This window comes from Blennius ocellaris (assembly GCF_963422515.1).
Source record: "Blennius ocellaris genome assembly, chromosome: 10".
Taxonomy (NCBI): Eukaryota; Metazoa; Chordata; class Actinopteri; order Blenniiformes; family Blenniidae; genus Blennius; species Blennius ocellaris.
In genome coordinates this window covers 23,110,600-23,134,718 of record NC_137659.1, presented here as the reverse complement: position 1 = coordinate 23,134,718, position 24,119 = coordinate 23,110,600, and the positions used below count along the sequence as shown (strand labels likewise).

General features: G+C 43.7%; 1 protein-coding gene across 1 annotated transcript in view; it reads right to left on the bottom strand.

Moving 5' to 3' along the window:
• LOC308135568 (uncharacterized protein) overlaps positions 1 to 24,119 on the bottom strand; it is a gene marked incomplete at its 5' end in the record, with an annotated part of 73,376 nt that overhangs the window by 2,880 nt on the left and 46,377 nt on the right. Inside the window, 16 exon segments of the mRNA XM_080503619.1 lie at positions 2 to 20; positions 4,589 to 4,708; positions 5,309 to 7,387; positions 12,369 to 12,584; positions 13,158 to 13,230; positions 13,314 to 13,494; positions 15,034 to 15,129; positions 15,254 to 15,473; positions 16,408 to 16,512; positions 16,590 to 16,851; positions 17,008 to 17,155; positions 17,904 to 18,034; positions 21,677 to 21,852; positions 22,372 to 22,520; positions 23,235 to 23,269; positions 23,864 to 23,968. Of these exon segments, the coding sequence (XP_080359745.1) occupies positions 2 to 20; positions 4,589 to 4,708; positions 5,309 to 7,387; positions 12,369 to 12,584; positions 13,158 to 13,230; positions 13,314 to 13,494; positions 15,034 to 15,129; positions 15,254 to 15,473; positions 16,408 to 16,512; positions 16,590 to 16,851; positions 17,008 to 17,155; positions 17,904 to 18,034; positions 21,677 to 21,852; positions 22,372 to 22,520; positions 23,235 to 23,269; positions 23,864 to 23,968 (4,115 nt within the window).

Here is a 24,119-nt window from a genome sequence, read left to right as displayed (position 1 = left end):
GGGACGGCGACAACACGTGGCTAGACGAGGGGAGGAGACGACTCAGATTCAGAGACGGGATAAAAGACTTGTGAGAGCGGCGGGACGGAGAGGGCGACGGCGGGGGGGGACAGGAGGAGCAGGGGGGGGAGCAGGACGGACATTTGGACACAGTGGACGGAGGAGACAGCAGAGAGTTCTTGTCGCAGGAGGAGGCGGAGGAAGCTGGTGGCGAAGAAGCAGAGGAGGAGGAGGAGGAGAGGTTGTGGAGGCTATCGGTGGTGTCTGAGCAGAGGGGGGGGGACAGAGAGGCAGGCGCCTGCTTCCCGGGACTATGGCTCAACGCCGGGATCTTAGACCAACGCAAAGCAACCGCACAATGCTCGCCTTCGCCGGCGGCTCTACTGCTTCTGCTGTCCGCCTGCAAACAGACACCACGGAGGATAGCAAGTCAACAGCAGCAACGCACGGCAGAACAGCGGCACAGCCTCCACTCTGCTAGTCCCGAGGCTTCGGCCAGCCGCTCCCTGCAGGCAACACTGCTTCTACACTGAAGCCACTGAGATGAGCGCTTAGCACTGAATCCAGCAGGGGGCAGCACTCTGAACGGACCGGACACACAGAGGAAGAGTAGAGGTTACTTTTCTAGAGAAGAAGAAGGAAGATGTCAACCATGTGCGCCATAGATATATAAACACAAGATGCCGCACAGCCTATCAGCGCCTGTTGACGCAATGTGCCTCCAGCGCCGCCATCTTGGCGAGGTCACCTGCTTGTGCTGAATGTATAGATCCCGGGCTGGAAAATCCACAAAAACATTCGTCGCTCGCTTGCTCGTCCACGTATCAACACAAGTAATAACTCATTTCAAAGCTGAGGGAAAGCTCTATCCCGTGGAAGACTTTCCCCCTTCTCAATAACTTTTCCACGAGGTTTCCACGGGATAGAGCTTTCCCTCAGCCTCAAGGTATTACTTGTGTTGCTCTGTGGACTAGCAAACGAGCCTCAAATGTGTTTGAATCTTTGTGTTTAGCATGAGCGGGTGACCTCCCCAAGATGGCGGCGCTGTGGGCACGTCACAGGTGGCACCGTGAGGCATCTGGTGTTTTATATCTAGGATGTGAGCAGCAGAAGGTTCGTGATGTTAGTGAAAACCTCCCGACGTCACACAGACAGGAAACACATTTCTTTCTTTCTTTCTTTCTTTCTTTCTTTCTTTCTTTCTTTCTTTCTTTCTTTCTTTCTTTCTTTCTTTCTTTCTTTCTTTCTTTCTTTCTTTCTTTCTTTCTTTCTTTCCTTCCTTGAGACTGCCCCCCGTGGTCACTGAAGGAACTGCTCAGTTGATCTGTATCTGTAAACTTCCAGCAAAACAAACTCATTTTGAGCCAAACTTCAAACTTTCTCACTACTTTTGATGGAGTTTGATTTCAACTGAAAACTGACGCAGTTGTTTGTGCTTTTCACATGTTTGAATGTCCAATCAGCCATGAGGGTTTTACTTCAAGTCTTCCTTTATCATTTTATATTAAAAAAGATAACAAAAAAAACTTTAGGTTTGACACAAACAAATACCTGAGCAGCATTTTTTCCCGACTGGGACACGGACAGTGTGTGTTTGTATCTTTGTGCTGCATCAGTTTTCTTTTACATTCTCAATAAAGTTCATTTGAACTAAACCAGCTGGCCGAAGACAGAGCAGTAACAGATGAAACATTCTGTGCCGTTTCTCAGGAGTTAAAAAGTTTCAGAAAAAGAAATGGTTAATGTGAAAACAGCCAAACGTCAGATGTGAGTTTTTCTTCATGAGGAATAAGAAAATCAATCAAGCAAAACCCTGAAGGCCCATGCAACGATCACACAATGACATCACATGTACACTATATGGATTTATGTTGGTAGCTGTGTAGCACTACTGATGAAGAGCGGGTGCACGGGGGTTAAACTCTCCTCACTGATCTCAAACATGCAAAACATAGTTGTTTCACACACAAATGGCTCCATGATTTCTTTCTGCCACATGAGTCTGTCCTGTGGCCACAGTACAGCGTTTCGGGAGGTCAAAGGTCATGGTCGCTTCTCTAACCTTCTCTAACCCCAAGGCTGCATTCAGAATTATTCAGAATTAACAGCAACAAGACTCACAATGTGTGAAGTGGATAATAGATCCAGTTCCATGTGAGACTCTCACACCGGATCAAACTGCAACATGAGACAAGCTGCATAATAGAAGTGATCCAGAACATAAAGGATCCTTTCATGTTGAAGGCACGTTTGGATATTTCCACTATTTTTAACCCAGGATTTCTATATTTGGACTTAATATTTTGAATCTTTGCTTAATAAAATTTATATATTTTTTAATCATAAGTATTCAAATTTTTTACCAACCTGCAGATGTGAAATTTGTGTTTATGAGTTTAATAGTTTCAGTTTGTTTTATTTCATAGTTTTTTTTACGTTATTTCTATGCTAATTAAACATCTGTTTAAAACACATGTGAAAAATGTTATTTTTAGTGAATTACAGGATACTAACGTTACAATGTGTGAAACGGGCAGAACAACATTAAAGATGTAGAATCTGAAATGTCTTCAACAGTAGCAGATTGTTTCATTGTTAAAAATGTTTTGTCCAATCAGATCAATGTGTTAGTGTTTATGCTATACATATTAAATTAAATGTATTTAATTTAATCAATCCTTATTCACTAAGACAAAATCATACAAATACAAACAACTTATAAATAAGACATGCTAAGACAAGCTGCTTCTCGTTTTGATATGTTTACAACTTAAATAAAGATTCACACTGAAAGAAGACATACTATAAATATATTCACTGGTAAGTTGTCTCACTGGTTTCTAATCTACGTGACACTAAAGTCACTCAAAGCACATGTTTCTCATGTGGTGGTGGTGGTGGTGGTGGTAGCAGGTGGGGGTGGGGGGGTGGGGGGGTGGGGCTGGGGGGCAACACAGATGAGAGCAAAGCCACAAGCAAGCCAACAGGGTGTGAGGAAGACACACATTTATAGCAGAAACATATAAAACTGGAAACATGGTAAAATGACAAATGGCACCATTCACTTGTTTGTCCTCCAGGACACGTTGTCCGATTGTTTTTAATATGTACATATATTCTTTTATCACCTACCCACCCAATGCATGAAGGGCCTGAGCTACTGAAGCTATTTGAGTATAAAAACAAACAATCATGTGGATGTGCTGACGGTGATCCACTGACGGGATTCAAACAACACACATCATCCATTTAGTATGTTTCCTGTCTTGAGTATAGAAAATCAGACTCCATGTCTCCAGGTGGTACAAAATAATGAGAGCAGTTCATGCTAGGTAATGGACAACATCAGTGTGTGATTGAAAACATTCATTCGTCATCACTCCTTTAAACATATTTTCTACGTTGTACCTCAAATTTAGACTTTTGGCTATTCTTCTCCCACTTTGCTTTCTTTTCTTCTACCAGACTTAGTTGAAGTAATGTTCTGATATATTTGATTGCATTAATACTCTGAGTAACTCTAGATGCTACTCGCTGCTAATAGCAACGATTAGCAGGTGCTAGCAGTAGTAGCATGGCTGCTTTTATCACAGGGCAGTAATGTGATAAATATATCACATTACAGCAGCACAACAGTGAGATTTGTGTTTTCCTCTCTGCAGCTGTATGGCTGTAGCAAGAACGAGTGAATGAGTTAATGAACGTGAGACTCATGAGTCACCGTTTAATAAAGTCCCTCTTGGGTTTTGAACAATTCGTTCAAACTCGCACATCAATAATAAGCTGGAAATGCAGCAGGCTCTCAGTAAGACCTTAGTAAATCGTGTTTTGCTTCAGTGCTTCGTATGGAACTAAACTGTTTCTTGAGGAGGAAATACAACATAATGTTTTTATTTCGACTCTTGAATTACAAGCACAAGATGAAATTGACCCTTGAATGTTAGGATCTTAAGCCCATCGACCCTCCACAATTATTTGATACTATACTGGGTTTTTCAAGTAAAGTACAAACAACTTACTGAAGTTGAAAGATAGTCTGATGCAATGAGTCAGAATGAACAGAATCCTGTTTAACATTTTTCTTCTGAATGGCCGCCACACCCTGACAATGGGTTGTGCTTCAGCACAAATGGTCTATTTTGCCATGGCGTCGGTTGCCAACAGAAATCAGATGTGTTTAATTAACATCCGTCATGAAATTTGTGTTTGTGTGTGTGTTGTTTTCAGGAGGAGTTGTGTCCTAATGTTTGCTCTGCATTCATGATAGCAGAACAACCGTATCCTGGAATGAATGGTTGGAATGAACTGCCAGATTTTTTGCTATTTACAGATAAGCCATGATCATAGTGTTGCTAATGTAATACCCTTAACCCCGCCCCCCCAAACACAAACCAATAGCATTGAACTGCCAACTGTCCAGAAACAGCCACTGGGACATTCTGACTGTAGAGAACCGTGAGAGGCGGCAACGCTTCTGTTGTTTTCTGGGCTATTTGAGTCATTTCAGAAGTAAAAATAGTCAAACGATGCACCTGATGCTCATGTGACTGTGAGCAGTAAACATGGGGTGTCCTCTGGATGGAGTTACCTGGCTGGGCTGCTTCTGCTGTTGGCCTTTAGTGGATTTCTCCGGTGAGCCAGAGGAGGCTGAGTGGCGGGATTTGGTGTGTGATCGCAGAACAGAAGAGCTGGAGCTGCTGCTGGAGGTCTGACAAGGTGATCATTGACAACAAAAGGTTAGTTGTTAAAAGGTTGTTAGACGTCAGCATAAAATAGCAAAAAGCAATCAAAGTTATTTAACCACTGCAACACACAGATGGAAATCAACAGTCAAACAGTCTTGTATCCTTCAAAGATACTCTGTTATTTCATGGACAAAGTACATTCAAAAGCATCAGTGTGGATGTTATTAGATGCAAAGGGTTTGGAAAGTATGATTAGTGTGAAAAGAGATTTGAGAAATTGATGAAATGAAAACGGAGGAACATGACAGTAATAACAATGCTGTGTGTGTCTGTGTTAGAGCAGAGTGACGTGGAAAACATGCAGCATGGTGGCGCTATAGGACCAGGAGTGCCCACCTCCCAGTCTGAGCCCACGTTCAAGGACACAGATTCAGTGCCGTCAGAATAAGACCTGGCTTTGAACGAAAGCTTCGTAGAGTCAGAGTTAAGAGCCCAGCACCAGTGAAGCATCGGTGACGTACCAGTGAAGCACCATTGAAGCACCAGCCCAGCACCAGTAAAGCACCAGTAAAGCACCAGCCCAGCACCAGTGAAGCACCAGTGAAGCAAGAGGAACATCAGACCTGTTTCCTGGAGCTGCTTTTCACCGTGTCGGTTGCAGGCTGGGGTTTGGCTCTCTTACTCTCTGGAGGATCCGGACCCTTGAGAACCTGAGTGGCCGGCCTTTTGGATGGACTCTTCTCTCTGTCCCTTCTGGCCCTGCCTTTGACCTGAGACCTGTCTCTGCCCTCTAAGGAAGAATCGGGGCTCTGTGGAGGTGAAGAGACAGTGGAGGATGGAGAAGTGGGGGCCTTTATACTGTCCACACTGACTTCCAGCTGCTTGATGGATTCTTCTAGACTGTGAATAGAATCAAATGTGTTCTTGCGGAGCTCCTCCACTCTGGTATGAGACATGGTCGGTGAGACCTTGATGTCTCTGTTGTTTGCATTGGTTGTATCGACACTGGATGGTTTTCTGCTGATGATCTCAAAGCTCTTGGACTTCTTGGTGTCCCTGGGTGACTTGACGTCTGCTCCCGTGTCTACTTCTTCCTCATACACAACGACTTCAAGAGTCTTTTTCTCCGATTTGTTAGCTCGAAGAGCGAGGCTAAGTGCAGCTAGCTTGTGCTTGGGGAACTTGAATTTGAATTTCCGTTTGGTCTCGTTCTTTTGAGACGTACCCGTATTATTCTGGTCTCCAGGAGCTGAGGTATCACCTGCTGAGGATCTTTCAAGCTGGATTTGTGGCGAATTCTGGCCATTTCCTAAAACAACGCTGCCTCCGTCCAAGCAAAATGTCCTCACACCCTGCTCGTCTTCTTCCTGGATGGTCTCTTCCTCTTCCATGATACTTTCTGATAATAAAGCTTCAAGATCTTCCTCACTTTCAAATATAGTTGACAAACGCTTGTAGGCTGACTGGATGTCCATAGGCTCATTTAAAATGACAATTATGGGACGGTTGTCAAACTCGTCCAGGTCTTCAAAGCTCGGGTTCTCTTGTCCCACAATCATGATGTCACCAGCACTGTCGAGCCCGCCACTCGGTACGCCAGAGCCATTTGTTTTGCCTTGGTCTTCTTTAGGCTGTGTCCTTTTTTTGCTTTTAGACAATCTGAATTTACCGATGGTAGGAGGAGGAGGAGGTGGTCCTTCATCGTCACAGCCAGTGGGGCTGAGAGTTCCTCCGTCCTCGGCACTCAGTGATTGGTCACTCAGTGATTGGTCTGTGGATCCCTGTATAGGTGCCTCCTGGTTCGGCAGTGTGCTGCTGTGGCTGTCGGGGGAGCTGGGGCTGGGGCTGGGTGGAGGAGGGGAGGGTTTCTGGACTGGAGGCGACTTCTGATGGAAGCTTGCAGATTTATTCTGCTGCACAACCGATGACGGCTCAGTTAAAGCATTGAAGTGGGGGGAACTGGGTGAAAGAGGGGAGTTTTTCTGGACCGGAAGGGAATCCTGAGAGAAGCTCACAGATTTATTCTGCTGCACAACCGACGACGGCTCATTTGATGTGTCTTCTGAAGGATTGTCTTTTTCTAAAGTCACCACAACAGTGATATTGGACTTCTTCTCAGTTGGTGCTTCTTTGAAAGCTTTTTCAGGCGTGGATTTAGGACTGGTCACAGGTTCTTGGATGTTTTCTTTTTGCAGAGTCACGATTGTTGTGTACTTGATCTTTTTCTCTGTGGTGGTTGGGGAGAAAACTGGTTCAACAATTGACTTGGGACTCGTTATAGTCTCATTGTTTTCGGCCAGTGAAACTGAAACCTCTGGTGACTCAGTTTCCTTGGCTTCCTTTGCGGTTGGAGTTGGAATCTCCTTTTTCGTGTGATGAGAATGAGGTTCTTGTGAAGCGACGGGTTGCTGCGACCGTGGCACCCACACTGGAGCACAGTCTAAAGGAGGCCCCAGTTTGACTGATTTGTCTTCCACCATGTTTTTAGGAAGATTTACTCTGTTTTTCCCACTTTCACTGTATTCTGTCAGTACAGGTCTGTGTTTAACAGGGGAGCCATTTGTCCTTCCTGTCTGGGGAGTTGGCTGGTTGCCACTTGTTGTTAAATCATAAAGGTTTGTTGAAGGTTTCCATGCCTTTCTTTCTGCCTTTTGATCATTTCCACCTGATGAATGACTTGCTTTTAACCCTTTTGTCTTCACCTACAATTACAAAAAAGCCACAATGAACACATCTGCACACAACTGTAACTTAGGAATAAATGGCTCATATTTAGCCTTTTTGGAACTGTTAGGGAAATAGTGTAAAATGTAAACCAAATTAAACTATGATAACCCTATATTTATTGAAACGTATTTTTTAGTTAGGTAAAAGTAATATTTTAAAGAGTTAATGGTGCAAGAAAAATCAAAACTGGCAAAACAACAGATACAACAATGGATTATAAACAAGTAAGAGTTATTGCCAGTTACATGCTTTTAAAAGTCAGAATCATAAATGAGATTTATTGAAAAGTGTTTAGACCTGACCTCCTGTCCTGCATGTTTGGTCTCCCCCTGCTTCAGCAGACCTGAATCTAATGATGATGTCATCACCAAGGTTGTGAAAAAGTCCAATAAGGAGATTTTCATTACAATCAGATGAGCTGCAGCTGGGAGGAGCTAAACCCTACAGGACAGGAGCCTCCAGGACCGAGGCTGGACACCTCTGGTTTAGACGAACTCAACTCCCACTGTGGTGCTTCAAACACCTCAGACACAATTCCTCTTGAACTCATCTTCACATGTGTGTCGACTGGTGACACGGCTCACGTCCCTCGTTACTGGCTGAGAGCAAATTCTAATGGGTAACCACACACAACACAGTGTATCGTCTTCACACCAGATATCAATGAGTCTTCCTCTCTACTTCTTCCTCTCTTCTTCTTCTTCCTCTCTCCTTCTGCCTCTCTTCTTCTTCCTCTCTCCTTCTTCTTCCTCTCTTCTTCTTCCTCTCTACTTCTTCCTCTCTTCTTCTTCCTCTCTACTTCTGCCTCTCTTCTTCTTCCTCTCTCCTTCTGCCTCTCTTCTTCTTCCTCACTGCTTCTTCCTCTCTCCTTCTTCCTCTCTTCTTCTTCCTCACTGCTTCTTCCTCTCTCCTTCTGCCTCTCTTCTTCTTCCTCACTGCTTCTTCCTCACTGCTTCTTCCTCTCTCCTTCTGCCTCTCTTCTTATTCCTCACTGCTTCTTCCTCTCTTCTTCTTCCTCTCTACTTCTTCTTCCTCTCTACTTCTTCTTTCTCTCTTCTTCCTCTCTACTTCTGCCTCTCTTCTTCTTCCTCACTGCGTCTTCCTCACTGCTTCTTCCTCTCTTCTTCTTCCTCTCTACTTCTTCCTCTCTTCTTCTGCCTCTCTTCTTCTTCCTCACTGCGTCTTCCTCACTGCTTCTTCCTCTCTTCTTCTTCCTCTCTACTTCTTCCTCTCTTCTTCTCCCTCTCTTCTTCCTCCTCTCTACTTCTTCCTCTCTTCTTCTTCCTCTCTTCTTCTTCCTCTCTTCTTCTTCCTTTCTTCTTCTTCCTCTCTTCTTCTTCCTCTCTTCTTCTTCCTCTCTATTTCTTCCTCTCTTCTTCTTCCTCTCTTCTTCTTCCTCTCTTCTTCTTCCTTTCTTCTTCTTCCTCTCTACTTCTTCCTCTCTTCTTCTTCCTCTCTTCTTCTTCCTCTCTTCTTCTTCCTTTCTTCTTCTTCATCTCTACTTCTTCCTCTCTACTTCTTCCTCTCTTCTTCTTCTTCATTACTTCACGTCTCCCCACCAGACATTTTCTAACTTTTTCTTTGTTTAATTCTTCTGATTCATGTGGATCACTTTGTTTGTTCATTACCCAGAATGCATTGCACACTACGTCACGTCCTCTCCCCCCGCCCACTAGAAAGAAGGTTTGTAAAGGAACTGAGACGGAGGTTTTGAAGGAGACCAGAGATCACTTGTTGACTCCGGTTCAGAGTTGGTGGGCGTTTTCACGTCGCCCAAACAAAAGTGTTTTTCCCTGAAGAGACTCTGGTCCAGACCAGACAGGACGTGAACAAACCCTAAATCATTACACTTGTTCGATAATTCCGTTGTGACTTTATCGAAAAAAGTAGCTTCTTAACATGAACCAAGCTAATCAAAGAAACATTAAAAAAAGTTTCTGGCAATCAAAAATTGTAAAAAAAGAAGAAAAAAAAAAGAACCACAAGGCAGCAAGTATCTGCAGAAAAGGTGCGACATTATCAGTAATGCACTTTTAGCAAGTGGCCCTGAATTTCTATATTTTGTTTGGAGCACTTCATGAAAAATGTGTGGATATCCCTGTAGCCCCTACTAAACGTTTTTCTATATTATTTAGAATTCATCAAGTATATCAGTAAGGCTGAGCTCCAGCACCAGAGGAAGTGGTTATTTCCCTGCATGACATCATGAAGGGAAAATCACTGAATCACCTGTATGAGCACACATTCACTCCTGGGGCCTCATACACAGGCCATGGGGAAACACATCACTGTTTGGAATCCATGATAAAGTTAATTTGGCATAATGTAGAACCTTTAGGGGTGTTGTTTACAGGACCTCGGTGATCTCAGTATTAAGAAAGAAACAATCATGAGAAGTTTGGACCTAGCAGGACAAACAGCACGGCCTGGGTGAGAGCTGTGATCGAAAACTTGACAGTTTTGGCCAAACTGATGGAGCATCAGAGGGGAAAAGAAGAATTGGACCAGATGGATTGAAACCACCTGCAGCACATGTGCAACTATGAAATATTTTACAAGACCTTTTAAGAACCGAATGCATTCTAAATGTAATAGACGAAGGCAAATGTTGAAATAAGCAACAGTGGAAAGTCGCCAGGGTGGCAGTATACACGTGAAAACTTCTCAGATATTTCAAAACAAAAGCATGACAAAACAACGAGTGGTCGTTCAGGAGGGCTTCAACCCAAGACTTCCAAAAATGACGTCTCGTTGATTCAAATGGAAAGGATAGACTCAGCAAGTCAAAGAGAGATTAGAAGTTTAATTATCCACAAGGACGATTGTTGAGTATTTACAGTTCATGTGATGGAACACTTTTAGACGGGGATGGAAGAGTGGCAACACATGACTGGGAAGTTTAAAGACCTTGAAGAAGTTGGTTCTGCGCCAATGGAACATGATGGAAGCCAGGATGGCAAAGATGATCATCTGACTGTAAATGTCAGATTTACTTTCATCCGTTTATGTTAGTGGACGCTTGGCGTCTGGAATAGGTACAGTCTCAAAATATGAACCAGTGAAAATGTGAGCAGGTACAGAGGAAAGCAACACAACAACAACCTGAGGTGTTTCAGCTGTTGTGAGTTAGAAGCAGGAAACGGAACACTACAAACCCAAAACCATTAGTGAAAGAGAAGGTGAGTCCAGTTGAGTTAGTAGTGAATTAACGTTTCAATTCATTAGAAAACTGCTGTGTCAGCAGTGGCTGTACAGCATCACAGCAGGCTGGAGGCAGAGTGCTCCTCAATGCTTCTATTTCAAACAGATTCATTGTTAGTGATCAGTGCAGTTACACCAATCAGCCACAACATTATGACCACTGACAAGTGACGTGAAATACACGGAACGTGTCTTCATCATGGCACCAGCAATTTTAACTTTAAAGTTGATGCACTAGAAACAGACAAAGCGACACCGTTAAGGAATTTGCCGAGTTTTGAAAATGGCCGAACCATGATGGCGAAATGAGTGAGAGCATGTCCAAAACTGCAGCTCCTGCAGAAACATGCTAACATCACAGTGCGCTACACATCCAGAGGTCACAAAGTGTGGGCTTATTAGTAGAGTTCAGTTGTGTTTTTTTACCTGAGGCTTCATACTGTGAAGCTCAGAAGCTGAAAGTTTATTCTTGCCTCTGCTCTCTAAATCCCTCAGGGTACATTTCTGAAACACCTGAGTGAGAGGGGCAGAGGTGACGGTCACGGACTCAGAGGAAGGATTCATGGTGAGAAGGAGGGCAGACGGGAGGCTTTATGTTCCCAGAGAGACAAATAAGACGAGGGAACACATCTGATCTGAGGAATGTCTTCGCAACAATTTGTTCTACAGTTGGCTGAGCCAGCAGATTAATCCAACAGAAGTACGTATTTAATATTTATAATTGTTTAACAGTTGTCGTAGATGCATTTCATATTTATCTACCTGATATGGACACTTTCTCTCCCTCGTGAGGTAAAAAGGTTTTTGGGGGGATTCAACATACATGTATTATATATAAATGAATAAAAGCTCCTCAAACTACTAATTGTGCTATTTTTTTAAGTGTGGGAGGAATCTCTCCAGTATGAAAGTGCAGAAGACACTTGCCTTTTCTCAGCACCATTTGTATTTTCTTATTCATTTTGAAGAAATCATAATAAAGATTGAAACTATTTATAGAATCACACATTGTCAGACTATACATATATTTCTCATTGTACATATTTTCTATTTTAACTTGTTTATTCTAAAACGCTCTGCTTCAATGTGTTGATGGAGTAGAAACTGCCTCAGTACACAGCAGTATTCATATTTTATAACTGTAATACGAGATGTCTGTATACCTAATTTGCTTTTGATTAATTCTATTTATTATTTTTGGTATCAATGCATGTTCCTTACATATCGTTTCATTAATTGTAGGGTCAGATATTTCTTTATTTTTTGTTTACTTTACCCTGCTCTGTTTCAAATGTTAGTTCCTACTTGCTGTTGTTGGTACAGCCCCATTAAGTGACGCACAGGTGAGTGAAGTACAGAGAGTAAACATTAAACAGCCTGAAAACCATTTTGGTGATCTATTTAGCAGGGAAGAGAGTAAAACTCAACAAGTACACAAGATAACTGTAACCTGCTGTACCCGTTGCCCCGGAGACGGCGATACAAACACCAGGGTTACAAAACTAAGCAGCTCGCAGCTGTCCTCCATCCAAATATAATAAAAATGTGATTAATTAATAAACACGACAGAACTTTTAGTAGTTCCTAAAATAAAAAACAAATACATCAATTGACTCACTACTGCCGCCTAAAGAACAAAGGTGGTATTACCTAAGATTTTACGTATTGCACCTGTACAAAAGAATTAAAGTAATTGCATCAGGGAGGATTATCATTTTGATCAAAGAAAATAATCTCCCAGTTACTGGAACGTACCTGCAGCTCCTTCATGAACTTGTTATCTTCCTCCTCCTCCTCCTCCTCCTCCTCTTCCTCCTGCCTCCGCTGCCTCGGTGCCGGGGCTGCCGCCGGGGGGGCAGTGGAGGCAGCCAGCAGCGCCGCACACATCTGGGGTTTGGGTTTGATCTCTGGAGGCTGTCTGGGTGGTTTGGGCTGAGGAACGGCTGGTGGCTCTTTCACCTTGGCTTCGTCCTTTTACACACATAAAGTACATGTGAAGACATTCTAAATAGGATTTTTAAATAAAAAAAAAATTACAGTGCAGTATGAATGTCTGAAAGGTGCAGATTAAATAAGAGCATGCTACTTTCTATACCTTTTGACTCAAACGCTCACATTTTAGAATTTGTAATTGATCAAGTTGTGTTATTTGCTGACGAAAATATAGAAGTAACAGGTTGCAACATTTAAAAAAAAGATGTTTCTTACTTTTTAAAACCATCAAGAGGCTTCTTAGAGTCTATTTCATTTTTTAGAAATTTCTACACTGGCAAACTTTCTATCTGTTTTGTAAAAATACATGAAATCTAGCTTTCAGATGAAATTTACCCAGAATTCAAAAGAGTTTAAAGTGATGTATTTGCTGTCCTCCATGCTGGTGTGGTGGCTTTAACCTTTCTGAAGGGGAGAAACATTTTCTACTCCCCTGTACTAGTAATGATTTAGCAGAAGACAATACATATAATCTATAGTTTCAGTAATCTACATCCACATCAGCAGATTGCACCCTGTTAACGCCCCCATCTCTGCAGGGGGCGACGTTACCTGTGCTCCCACAGGTTCTGTCCTGGTGGTGAGAAGCAGCTCTCCAGACTTCCCTGAAGTGACAGCGTGGACCCTGAGGACAGCAGCAGCACAACAACACATCAGAGCCCGTTTAGACCCGAATGGAGAGCTTCTGACGACCAGTGAGTGACGGACCTCCGAGGAGGAGGAGGAGGCGGAGACTTGATGGCCTTGTCCAAACTCTGCTTCATCTCCTTGTCCAGACTGGAGCGGCGAGGCTTCTCAACATGAGGCCGACGCTCCGGGATGGGAGAGGCCGATGGAGGAGCTGATGGAGGAGCTGATGGAGCAGCTGATGGCAGAGGCTCCGTTGTCTCTGCAGGAACAGAATACATCGGTATCGGATCGGTATCAGCCGATCCTCAAGGCTGCAATATCGGTATCGGATGTGAAAAAGTGGTATGGAGCCATCCCTACTTTCTAGTGGCTTTCCATTAGTACTAATCGTGTCCACACCTGGAACGACACCCAGAGGTGAAGAAAGAGTGTCCTCCCTCTCCCTGGCTTGTTCCAGGGTTTAAAAAGTGTGTTGCTCCAACCAGCCAATCAGAAATCAAACCCTATATAGTGTCATCAGGGGTTCAGCCAATCACAATCAAGGTAGGCTCCTCCCCTTTGACTCCTCCCACAGTCAGGCAGCACTGCTCTGGCACATGGCATCACGAGAGGAAGTACTTCCTCCTCTTCCCATAGATGGGCGTGTGTGGGCGGAGCCAGTCCAGCTCACACAGACACAGCAGATTGTGAATGCAGCTCCTAGGATCCAATATTCTAATGGAGGAGAATCAAGGAGGAGCTGGATTTGGGGCAAGAAACTATGAATACAACATTTCTGGACCAAAGAGACACTTGTGAAAGTTTAAAGCTATTTCCTGGCACTAAACACAGAACACTTTCCTAAAAACAGCTGCATTTTGCAGTTTTTTCCCCGCATACCTCTTTTTACAAACTCACCCTGACAGCACGGCTTTGAGGCAAATCATAGCTTTTTAATGGTAGCGACAGGCCCGCCCCTCCCTACACGCAGAACACGCGCTGTGCGTAGGGCCCCGCGATCCATGGGGGCCCCATTTTGCTCAAGTGAATTGAATTTCCCTCGAGATCAATAAAGTATCATCATAATCTGTAAATGCGCAAAGGATGCGCGTGCATTTTGCCGAGAGGCACGTAGAACACCGTCACCAAGTCAGCCTGAGGCAGGAGAGAGAGAGAGAGAGAGAGAGAGAGAGAGAGAGAGAGAGAGAGAGAGAGAGAGAGAGAGAGAGAGAAAAAAGAGACGAAAGCTCGAAGCATCACCATCTGACCAATCAGCGGTCAGATGGGCCGGCAGGCAGTTGTTTACAGGTAGAGAGAGAGAGAGAGAGAGAGATGGCTTCCAAACGTCAACACAATAATAATAGTAATAATAATAATAATTATTATGTTATTGGAAGGGGGCCCCCAAAATAAAATCCTGCTTAGGGCCCCCACTTGGCCAGGGGCGGCCCTGGGTAGCGAGCTTTCTCACTGATATCTGTGCTATATCCTCCACTGCTCAGAAAGCCTCTCAGTGGGTAGTTTATTGTAATTTGTGGTTCCAGCTTGGAACCTCGATGATCTGATCAACTTATGTTTGACATTTCTGATATAAGTAAGAAAAATATGTGATAAATGGTCTTTTTCCACCAAGTATGGTGTCATTTTGAAATGTAAAAAAATGTAATACGATCTAACAATTGAATGAACATATTGTAATGCAGCAGGGCTTCAGCTGATTGGCCAAATATTTATTCATGCAGGGCATGAAATTGCAGTGGAAACATATGATTTGTGTCACTTCAACGTGAAAAAATAATTGATAAAAACATTTTCTTACCAGTGCCTGACGCTTTCAAGTGGGCGGTGTCCACCTCATCACTCAGTTTGGGAGAAGGCCTCTGCTGGGATTTAGACAGACGAGCCGGCGGCTCCACTGAGGAACAAAGGAATCAAACCCTGTCAGGAAGGTGGAGGCCGCGCTGCGCTCTGACATCATCAAACACCAACCGAACTGTCCCCATGGAGCTCAGTGTGTGTGTTGGGGTGTGCAGGTCTACCATGCGGTGTGAGGTTCGGCGGGTTCTCCTGTCCGGACACTGGGTCCGACCGACTCTCTGTGGGATCGGACACTTCCAGGTGAGGGATGGACTTCAGCAGGCTCTCCTGGGTCTTCTGGAGGACCTGGTCCAGGTCCCTGCTGCTGCTGCTGGACTGGTTGGACTGACTGGTGCTGGTTTCTGCCCTCAGGCTGCCCTCTGGGTTTTGTCTCTCTGTGATCTGTGGAGGAGGAGCAGGAGGGGGGTTCTGCTTTTACAGTTCAGCGAAAAGGGAAATGAGGCTAAATCTTTCTTTAATGAATAAGTTTGATTGTGACTGTGATCCAGCCACTGAGAGCACAGAGCTTCATGATTTGGGAAAACAAATTAGCAGCTGATTCCTCGGGTATACATATAAAGCCAAACCATTTTATCTTTCATTCTAATAGTTTCTCGCTTGTAGGTTATTTTACTGACAAATATGAACAGAATTGATCTGGATCCAACATTTTAACTCTTTAATAAAATACTGCCAAACACACACAAAGTTAACATTTCAATGTAGTTCTCAGACATTTGGATTTTGTTCCATTTAGTTTGTGTGAATGAATCTGGCCAGACTACATTTCAAGACAGTCAATCCACTTTGAAAGTCAAAGTGAAAGTCACCTTTTCAACATTCTTACAAAACAAAACACCAAATCAATTTGACTTTACAGTGAAAATGTTCCCGAATGGTTATGTTTTTTCATAAAGTTGTGTCGAGACCTGGACGTGAGCTGCCACGGCCCAGAGGGAATGAAGCAGAAACACGAGGAGGGGATGTGAAGTGAAATAATAAAAGATATGTACAGGATATACACACAAGCTTTGACAGTCACGACTTGACTCATCCAGGAGTGACACTCGAGAAAGTTTGTGCTTGATGGAGGAAGAAGCTTCTTAAATCTCCATGATTCAGAACATTATAGCTGCAATATGTTCTTTTTACTACAAGAGTACACGCACTGTGTAGTATTACACTCCAGCAAGTTTTCAATGTGTAGCCTAACCCCTAACCTGGAACCCCAAAATGTGAGTGGATGGCATCAAGTCCAGCCCAGTGAAGAAGAGGACGAGTGGTAGAATGGTAGAAAGCTGCTGGACTGGATCAGACGGGGGTCTGGATCACTGACCGTGGTCTGATGTGGTGCGGCGAGGACATGGTGGTCTGGACCAGACGGCGGCGGTCCGGCTCTCCTCTGCAGGGCGGGGCTTCCCTCTCTGCTGTGAGGACTCACCTGCACACCGACACACTCACACTCAGACTTCTGCTGGCGCTACAAGGACCCCGTCACCTGGACCGGACCGCCCCTACCTTCGCCACCGACGGAGCGTCCCGGCCGTGTGTGGGCGTCAGAGGGGGGCTGGGGTGGTGGTGGGAGGGCGGGGCCACCGGGCCCTTCTTCCTGCGGGCCATGACAGGAGAGGCGGAGCCCGCCAGGTCCACCGAGCCCGCCGGGCCCGCCTCGGCCTGGCTGCCGGACAGGGGGGGTCGCACGGAGGACCGGGGCTGAGGTTTGGGGGAGTTGTGAGGGCTCTTGGTGTTTGCAGTCTGCTGGACAGACTCTGACACGTGCCTGGTGAACACAGGAAGGACGGATGAGGACAAAGACACACGTCAGGGTAACGTTCCCCTGGTTGCAGGCAGGGCGTGAGGGTGTGAGGGCGTGAGGGCGTGAGGGTGTGAGGGTGTGAGGGTGTGAGGGTGTGAGGGCGTGAGGGGAGCTGAGTACCTGCGGAGGGAGCTGAGCGTCTCCGTCAGGGCTTTGACCCTCTTCAACATGGAGTCCATGTTGTGAGGCTCTTCTTTGAGGAAACGCACCGCCTCCACCTCCAGGCGCAGCACCGAGCGCATCTTCAGCTGCAGCTCCGGAAACTCTCCTGAACCACAGGCAGCCAGCACAAACACCGTCTCATACAGGAAACACCTTTCTGATTCTATTCAATGAACAGCTGACGTTCAATAAAACCCAGTCTGACACCAAATCTAGAACTTTGAGAGTTTAGCTCGTCACGTGTTCACCAAAATATACATATCAGTCACTGTTTTGACGCTCAATTTGAGGAATGACGGTGGTTCAACATGTAAAATCATTACGTATTGATAAATCTGACGGTAATTTAGATATTCAAGTCGTGTTATTACAGTGTTTTTACATGTCTGATGAGGAAATTGCTGATTTCAGTGGTAACATTTTTTATTTGTTTTTCAGATTCTCAAACCAAATATTGGACAATGTACTACATTTATTTAAATAACATCTTGGCTATGTGGTTGAAAAAAAGGTGTCATTGTCATGAATATTCAATTTGAAGCTAATGAATGAATAAACAAACAAATAAATAAACAAACACACAAATAATTGCTATATTAAATTATTATTATTATTATTATTATTATTATTATTATTATTATTATTATTATTATTATTTCTTTTTGTTAAGAAAATATTTTCAAAGGTTAAAACCCTGATAATTATTTCAGATATTATTAGCTGTGTTCATGACTGAAGTTAATCAAAAATAATCCAGTTTTTTTTTGCAGTATGGTTGTTGATAATTCCAGCGGGTGGGCGGTTCAGCTGACGCCTGGAGGCTAGACGGCGAGGACACGTCCCGGCTCTCAGACCTTTGAGCAGAGCCAGAGCCTCGCCGATCCTCCGCAGGTTCACCGCCCCCTCCTCCACGTCCCTCAGAGTCAAGCTGGCCGGGCTCGGGCCGGAGCTCCTCTGCAGACCGTCCACGTAATCCTCCAGTTCACTGAGGGGAGCAAGAGACACACGACAGCGTCGGCATGGAGGGAAGCAAAGCTGCTCTGACAGAAGACGAGGACGGGAGAGGGGATGGGGGGGGGGGGGAGGACCGTCCTCAGCTGACCTCAGTGGAGTCTGAAACCAAACAGTCGGACCGGTGTGGAGACACCACAGTTACTGTGACCACGGTGTTCTGACACGACGGTGCAACACGGAGCAAAACCAGTAATTCACTGCAGAGTTTCTGCTGGAGGCTCACAACCAACTTCACTGCTGTCAAACTGTTCATCACTTCTTTAACTGCCGTTTGGCTCCCAGACCAGCAGGGCTTTACAAACACCAAGCACATTAAAGGTATAGTAGAGGATTTTCTTCTTCCGGGTGGATCATCAAAACAACTGGTCCTCCCAATTGTCAATCATTGTGGTGATATATGACGTAAGCCCGTCGTACGTGCTCGTCCCTGCGCGCAGCTCACTCCACACGGTCCTCATCATGCCGGTGGCCGACCCCACGCATTATTCTCGGACATTTTTACACAGTTTCACCCCCTCTGGTGCAAATCTTCTTGTAAAGTGAGCTTATGTGAGCGATGCCGACTTGTGACTTGTAAACAGAGCGTGCACGAGGAGAACTGGGCTCGTGCACGTCTCTCGCACGCGTTTTAGTAGGCGTTCCGTCTCGGGAGCAGGTACAGCGTTGCGCATGCGCATTTTTTTCAAACGGTGGAGAGGGCGGTTCTTTCCTAAAATTCCTGAAAATCCTCCTGTATACCTTTAATGTTCCCTTCTGCAAGGCCACACACACACGCACACACACACACGCACGCACGCACGCACGCACGCACGCACGCACGCACGCACGCACGCACGCACGCACACACACAGTAATAGTGATAGTATATTAGTTCAACCAAATACACAATGCAATAATAGAAAATGCAAAAAAACAGTAAGAGTAAGAAAGAATTTCAACTGTCAATATATTTTCACAACATAAAACTTATAACTTGTGACTGCAGGGTTCAACCTGAAGGGAAATTAATTTTGCTCAATCTTGTACATTATATACATAAAGCTTCTACAACTGAAGGAGCAAAAACAAAAACTTCAATTTTCTTTGCAATTCCAGAGAAACCAAACAAACTGTTCTCTTCGGGAACACACTGACTTTTTAAATCCTATCCATCCTTGATATTTTTTTTTTTTTTAATTGCCTTTTAAATGTTTTAAGCCTATTCGTTTTTTTAAAAATTATTCTCAAGGTGGTTCCAAAGACTAACACCTCTTACAGAAACGCATCTACATTTATATATTTGTTCTGACAATATATTGACTCTCTATTTTTTAATATCTTCTAGATGTGAGGTGGAAGACATTAAGTTTAACAGACATGAGAGATGCTGTGAGGGTGAATTTAGACACAACTGTACCTTATCTTACAACACGACGGAACACCACAAAAGCAAAGAGATGAAATTCCATCAGTTTTTTTTTAAACTCTCTGTACACAACAACAAAGGAAAACATTTAAAATTGATTATACAGCAGCTGCTATTATACTGGTGCAACTCACTTGAGATGATCATGGAAAATAAAGAGTTTGACAGCTTTGCACTGGAATCAAGGTAACAAATATGAAGTGACTCAGAAAATGTTGGTTGAATGCTGGAATTTTCCTCTGCTTTCATCCAATTGGAGCTTTAATACAAAGACCCAGGGGACTTTATCCTATAATAATTAATAATTAATAATATTTCAGTTCAAAAAGTTATCATCTCAAAAAATAGTGCGCTACTTCGAGGCTTTTATTTAAAAAACGAGGTAGACGTTAATAACGTTAAATGTCTGATTTTGCATTGCAGCTTATTGTACTATACATTGATTCTATTTTATTTGCATTTGGTTGTAAAAATGTGAGTGTTTGTGTTCACTTATTGTCATTTCATCACAATTAATTCTCAAAATATTCAACACATACTGGGCGAAACAACCCACCACCCTTGACCTGCTAAAATATACTGGACAGCACAACATATAGAAATATAGACAAGTTTACTTGTTCTAGTGTTTCTGGGACAAATTCAGACGCGTTAAATGAGAACGATTCCGTAAAAATGCGTCAATGTCTTTTAATTTGCCAAATGAATACAAATGTTTTACTTGCTGTTTTTCACAGATTTCCCCAAGAAGAGAGAAACGCTGTTTTTCTGACTCACTAACGTAGATTCATGTGCAAAGACACGATGGCTTGGCGTCTCTCCTGCACGGCGGCTGAACGCCGGCCGGCGGAGCAGCACGTGCAACATGCTGAAACCCACGTCGCGCCCCATCACATCAGCTCCCGTCCCCCGCCTCTATTTTTAACAAGATGCTTCTTCACGTTGCGCTGCGAGCCACCAAACATTTCACTGCAGCAAGTTGGGGGAAAAAAAGAGAAGAAGGCTAAATCACCACTTCAGAGTTCAAGCTGAGTCACACTAAACCAAAATACTTCTACTGAGAAAAAAAAACAAAACAATAATCTGAATATTTGGTGGTTGTGGTGTTAATCTTGAGGTGAATAATCACCACGTTCCCTGAAACGCCGCGCAGCGACTCCTCTCAGCTCCACCTCGCCACACCAGGGAGTCAAACAGGACAAAACCGACCCACAAACCACCAAGCAGGGATTTGCTAAATTGTCCATTTCATTGTTGTGTAATATATTTTAGTAAACCGTTTGAATTTTAGGAATACAGGTGAGGAATTTTAATGGTTATTGCTGATGTTAATAATAATGTTACTAATATGACTGTAGGTTATATTTATAATGTGTATTGTAACGTAGTGATCCTGTTTATTGCGTTGTTAGTATGATGTGTAAACATAAGATCTTTTGGTATTCTGTAGGAATTTCATGAAACCAGTTGATATATTTTAACAATTATCGCTAATCTTACTCATTTTTACTGTAAGGTATATTTGTAATATGTACAATAATCTTGTATGCTGCCCGGGCACTGCAGATGGAACCTCTCTCTCTCTCTCTCTATATATATATATATATATATATATATATATATATATATATATATATATATAATATTGTCATGATTTGAGGCATTTTAGCATTTTAGTTTTTTGCCATTTTAACTTTTTTATTGTTGTTGTTGATGCAATTTTAGCCTGTTGGCCTGCACTACCATCTTTCAGCTGTTTTTAGCCAAAAGATAAGAATCTTTTTTTCTTTTTTAAAACTACAATATGCAAATAAAATAAAAAATTATAACTTTTTTTAATATTATATTTAGATATATTTATTTAACATGCAAACTGGCTCCAAATCTGAATGAATTTCAAACCAGACTGAAGACCTTTCAGTGAAGACGTCTATTTTATCTCTTATGCTCACTGTTCTATTTCATTGTGCTTCTTGTTTCTATCTTGACCTTCCCTTTCCATTACCAATGAAGCTGCCTTGCCTCCACAGCAAGAACACGGAGAAGTTCCCCACAGAATGTCGCTGCACACCGTGTTCCAGTGAAGAGCGAAGCGTTTCCACGTGAACTGGAAACGTTTGGAGTGGATTGTTAAGTGGAGTGAGTGAAAGCCCAGAATCCAGTGTGTTACCCACAATCCCTCCTGTCTGAGCCTGCGCTGACACTGACCTGAGCTGTGTGAGGATCTGCTCCTCAGTGGCCAGGTAGTTGGTCCTCTCCTCCTCCATCTGGGCTCTCCGGCCGTACGCAGCCTCCTCCGACTGGGCCAGGTGGTCGCACATCAGCCCCACCAGCTCCTGACCCGCCATCCTCAGCAGGGAGCTCATGCTCTTCTGGTGGCTCAGCTGCGGCACAGGAACGTTTCTCTGAAAGCAGCCGCCTGGACGCAGCTTCCACTGCAGGTTTCACACCAGCTCTGCTGCTATTACTCATATACTGCTTCAACGTAAGTCGCTGGAAAGGTCCCGCGTTTTACAGTGGTGTGTGTGTGTGTGTGTGTGTGTGTGTGTGTGTGTCTGCCGACCTGTCTCAGGAGAAGACCAGTGTTGCCAGATTGGGCAAGTTTCTGCACAATTGGGCTTCTCGACAAGTCTGTTTGTGTTACACATTTAATTTCTGTAGTGCAGTTGTGTGTTTGTGACGTGTTCTTTGTAACACATAAAACACTTCCATGGTTTTGACATGAGTTTCTACAGAGGGTGCAATGTGTTTGATTTGTGGTATAAACTGTGAATGAGGTTTTTTGAAACAAATTTAAAAAAGGTAAAAATCTCTATATTTTCTCAGACTGTGACTGAGTTTCCTTGGTGGGGTGAAGGTTACCATGACGACTGCTTTGGCTCATGTTGCATTCCCGCCAGTACCTGTAAACACTTGAGCTGGTTGAGTTGCTCCCGCAGTTCACACACATTTCTCTTGGCAGACACCAGACGCTGCTGCAGCGCGCCGTCCAATGGGGGGCTCCGCAGAGCAGCGGGGGCGGGGCTTGAAGGGCCGGGGTCAGACGGTCCTCCTGAAGGTCAAGACAGGTGCATGAAGGGGGAGGGGGGGGGGTCACGGAGAGGTCAATTCAATCTGAAGGAAAACAGCCACAGTGCTGGTCTTTGCTTTAACGCTAAAAGCTGCTATTACTGGACTGAATCAATCATCAATCTCAATCTGAATGGAAAAAGAAAATCACACAATAATCACCATTAGGCTATTTACATTTTTTTCTTTACATTATCTTCAATTGCAAAGAGTTAGACTTTCATTTGTGGATTGTGTTATTCTCATATTATACCAAAAATACAAGAAATGGCTTCACTTTGGGCTTTTTGTTGTTATAAAACCTGCAAGAAAATGAAAAATGTTTCTCTGCAGGCAGTTGTCGGTGAAAACACGTTGCTTCCCCGGACACACGCTTGATGCTAACGCTTGTTAGCAATAAGATAGCTTTAATCATACAGTAAATATAGTACAGTAGTATTCTGAAATTAATTGAAATCTATTCTGACAAAAACAATGAAAACCTGATGGGAGGATGTGAAAAAGGTTGAATCTATCAGGTTTTGGTCGCAGTGTAAAATCCTCTGCTCTGTTTCACAGTCGAGTCCCAATGAGTTTGAAACAGTTGAACTTGTTGTCTCACACTGCATGTCGGACAGCCTGTTCTGAATGGTGACGGTGACTGAGTGGCGGCAGGCGTCTGCAGGAAGAGAGTGACGACTCAAAGTGAAATGCTCACCCGGTTTGTTGCCGCAGAGTTTTCCAGGACTCTCACTGAAAACCAAAATCACGTAAAGAGTTGAACAGACAGTGAACATGAACCAACTCTTTCTCCTCTCAGCCCAGATACGAACACACTCAACATCACATATGCAGTCGGCTTGGAAAATACTCTGTACAATACAGGTTGTGCAAGATTTATAACATATTGAAATATTCTTCTGAGATCTTTAAGTTACTCACAATTATGCTGTAAAATTAGAGCATATTTCAAGTTTGATGAGTTTGACATGATGTGACGCTGTTGCAAGAGCATAAAGCGAACTTAACTTAAGAAATAAATGTTACAGTATATTCATACAAAAACAATAAATTAAAATGAATAATATATAGCTTCAACCAGGGGCTTCAAAATCAAATCTCTTCAAAATGATTCTACTCTATTTTATTCTATTCTATAAAGTTAGGCCAGTAGTTTGAGAGCCCTGGATTAAGACATTATCAAAGCATTTTCACCATTTAAGCAAATTTTACGTCACTAGATTTGAAGTCGATTACATATTATAGACATATATAAGTGGCTATAGTGCATCATGCATGTGTTTATGCACAGATGTTTCAGCAGATGTTTCAGCAGATGTGACAGACCTGGCAGCTTCCTTCCCTGCAGGCCCGTCTGGCCCCATGGACAGCGCGTGGTGCACGAGGCCGGCCAGGCTGGCGATCTGCTCCTCCATGGCTTTCATTCTCTCTCTGGGAAATCCAGACACACATGTCAACACTGCTGCCATGTGGCTCTTGTACTTCCTGTACATCCTCAGTCCAAGAAGTGTGTAGTGGCAGAGCTGCAGCCACATTCTACACCGGGGCCACAGGCATTGAAAAGAAAAGTGCTTCCTGTGTT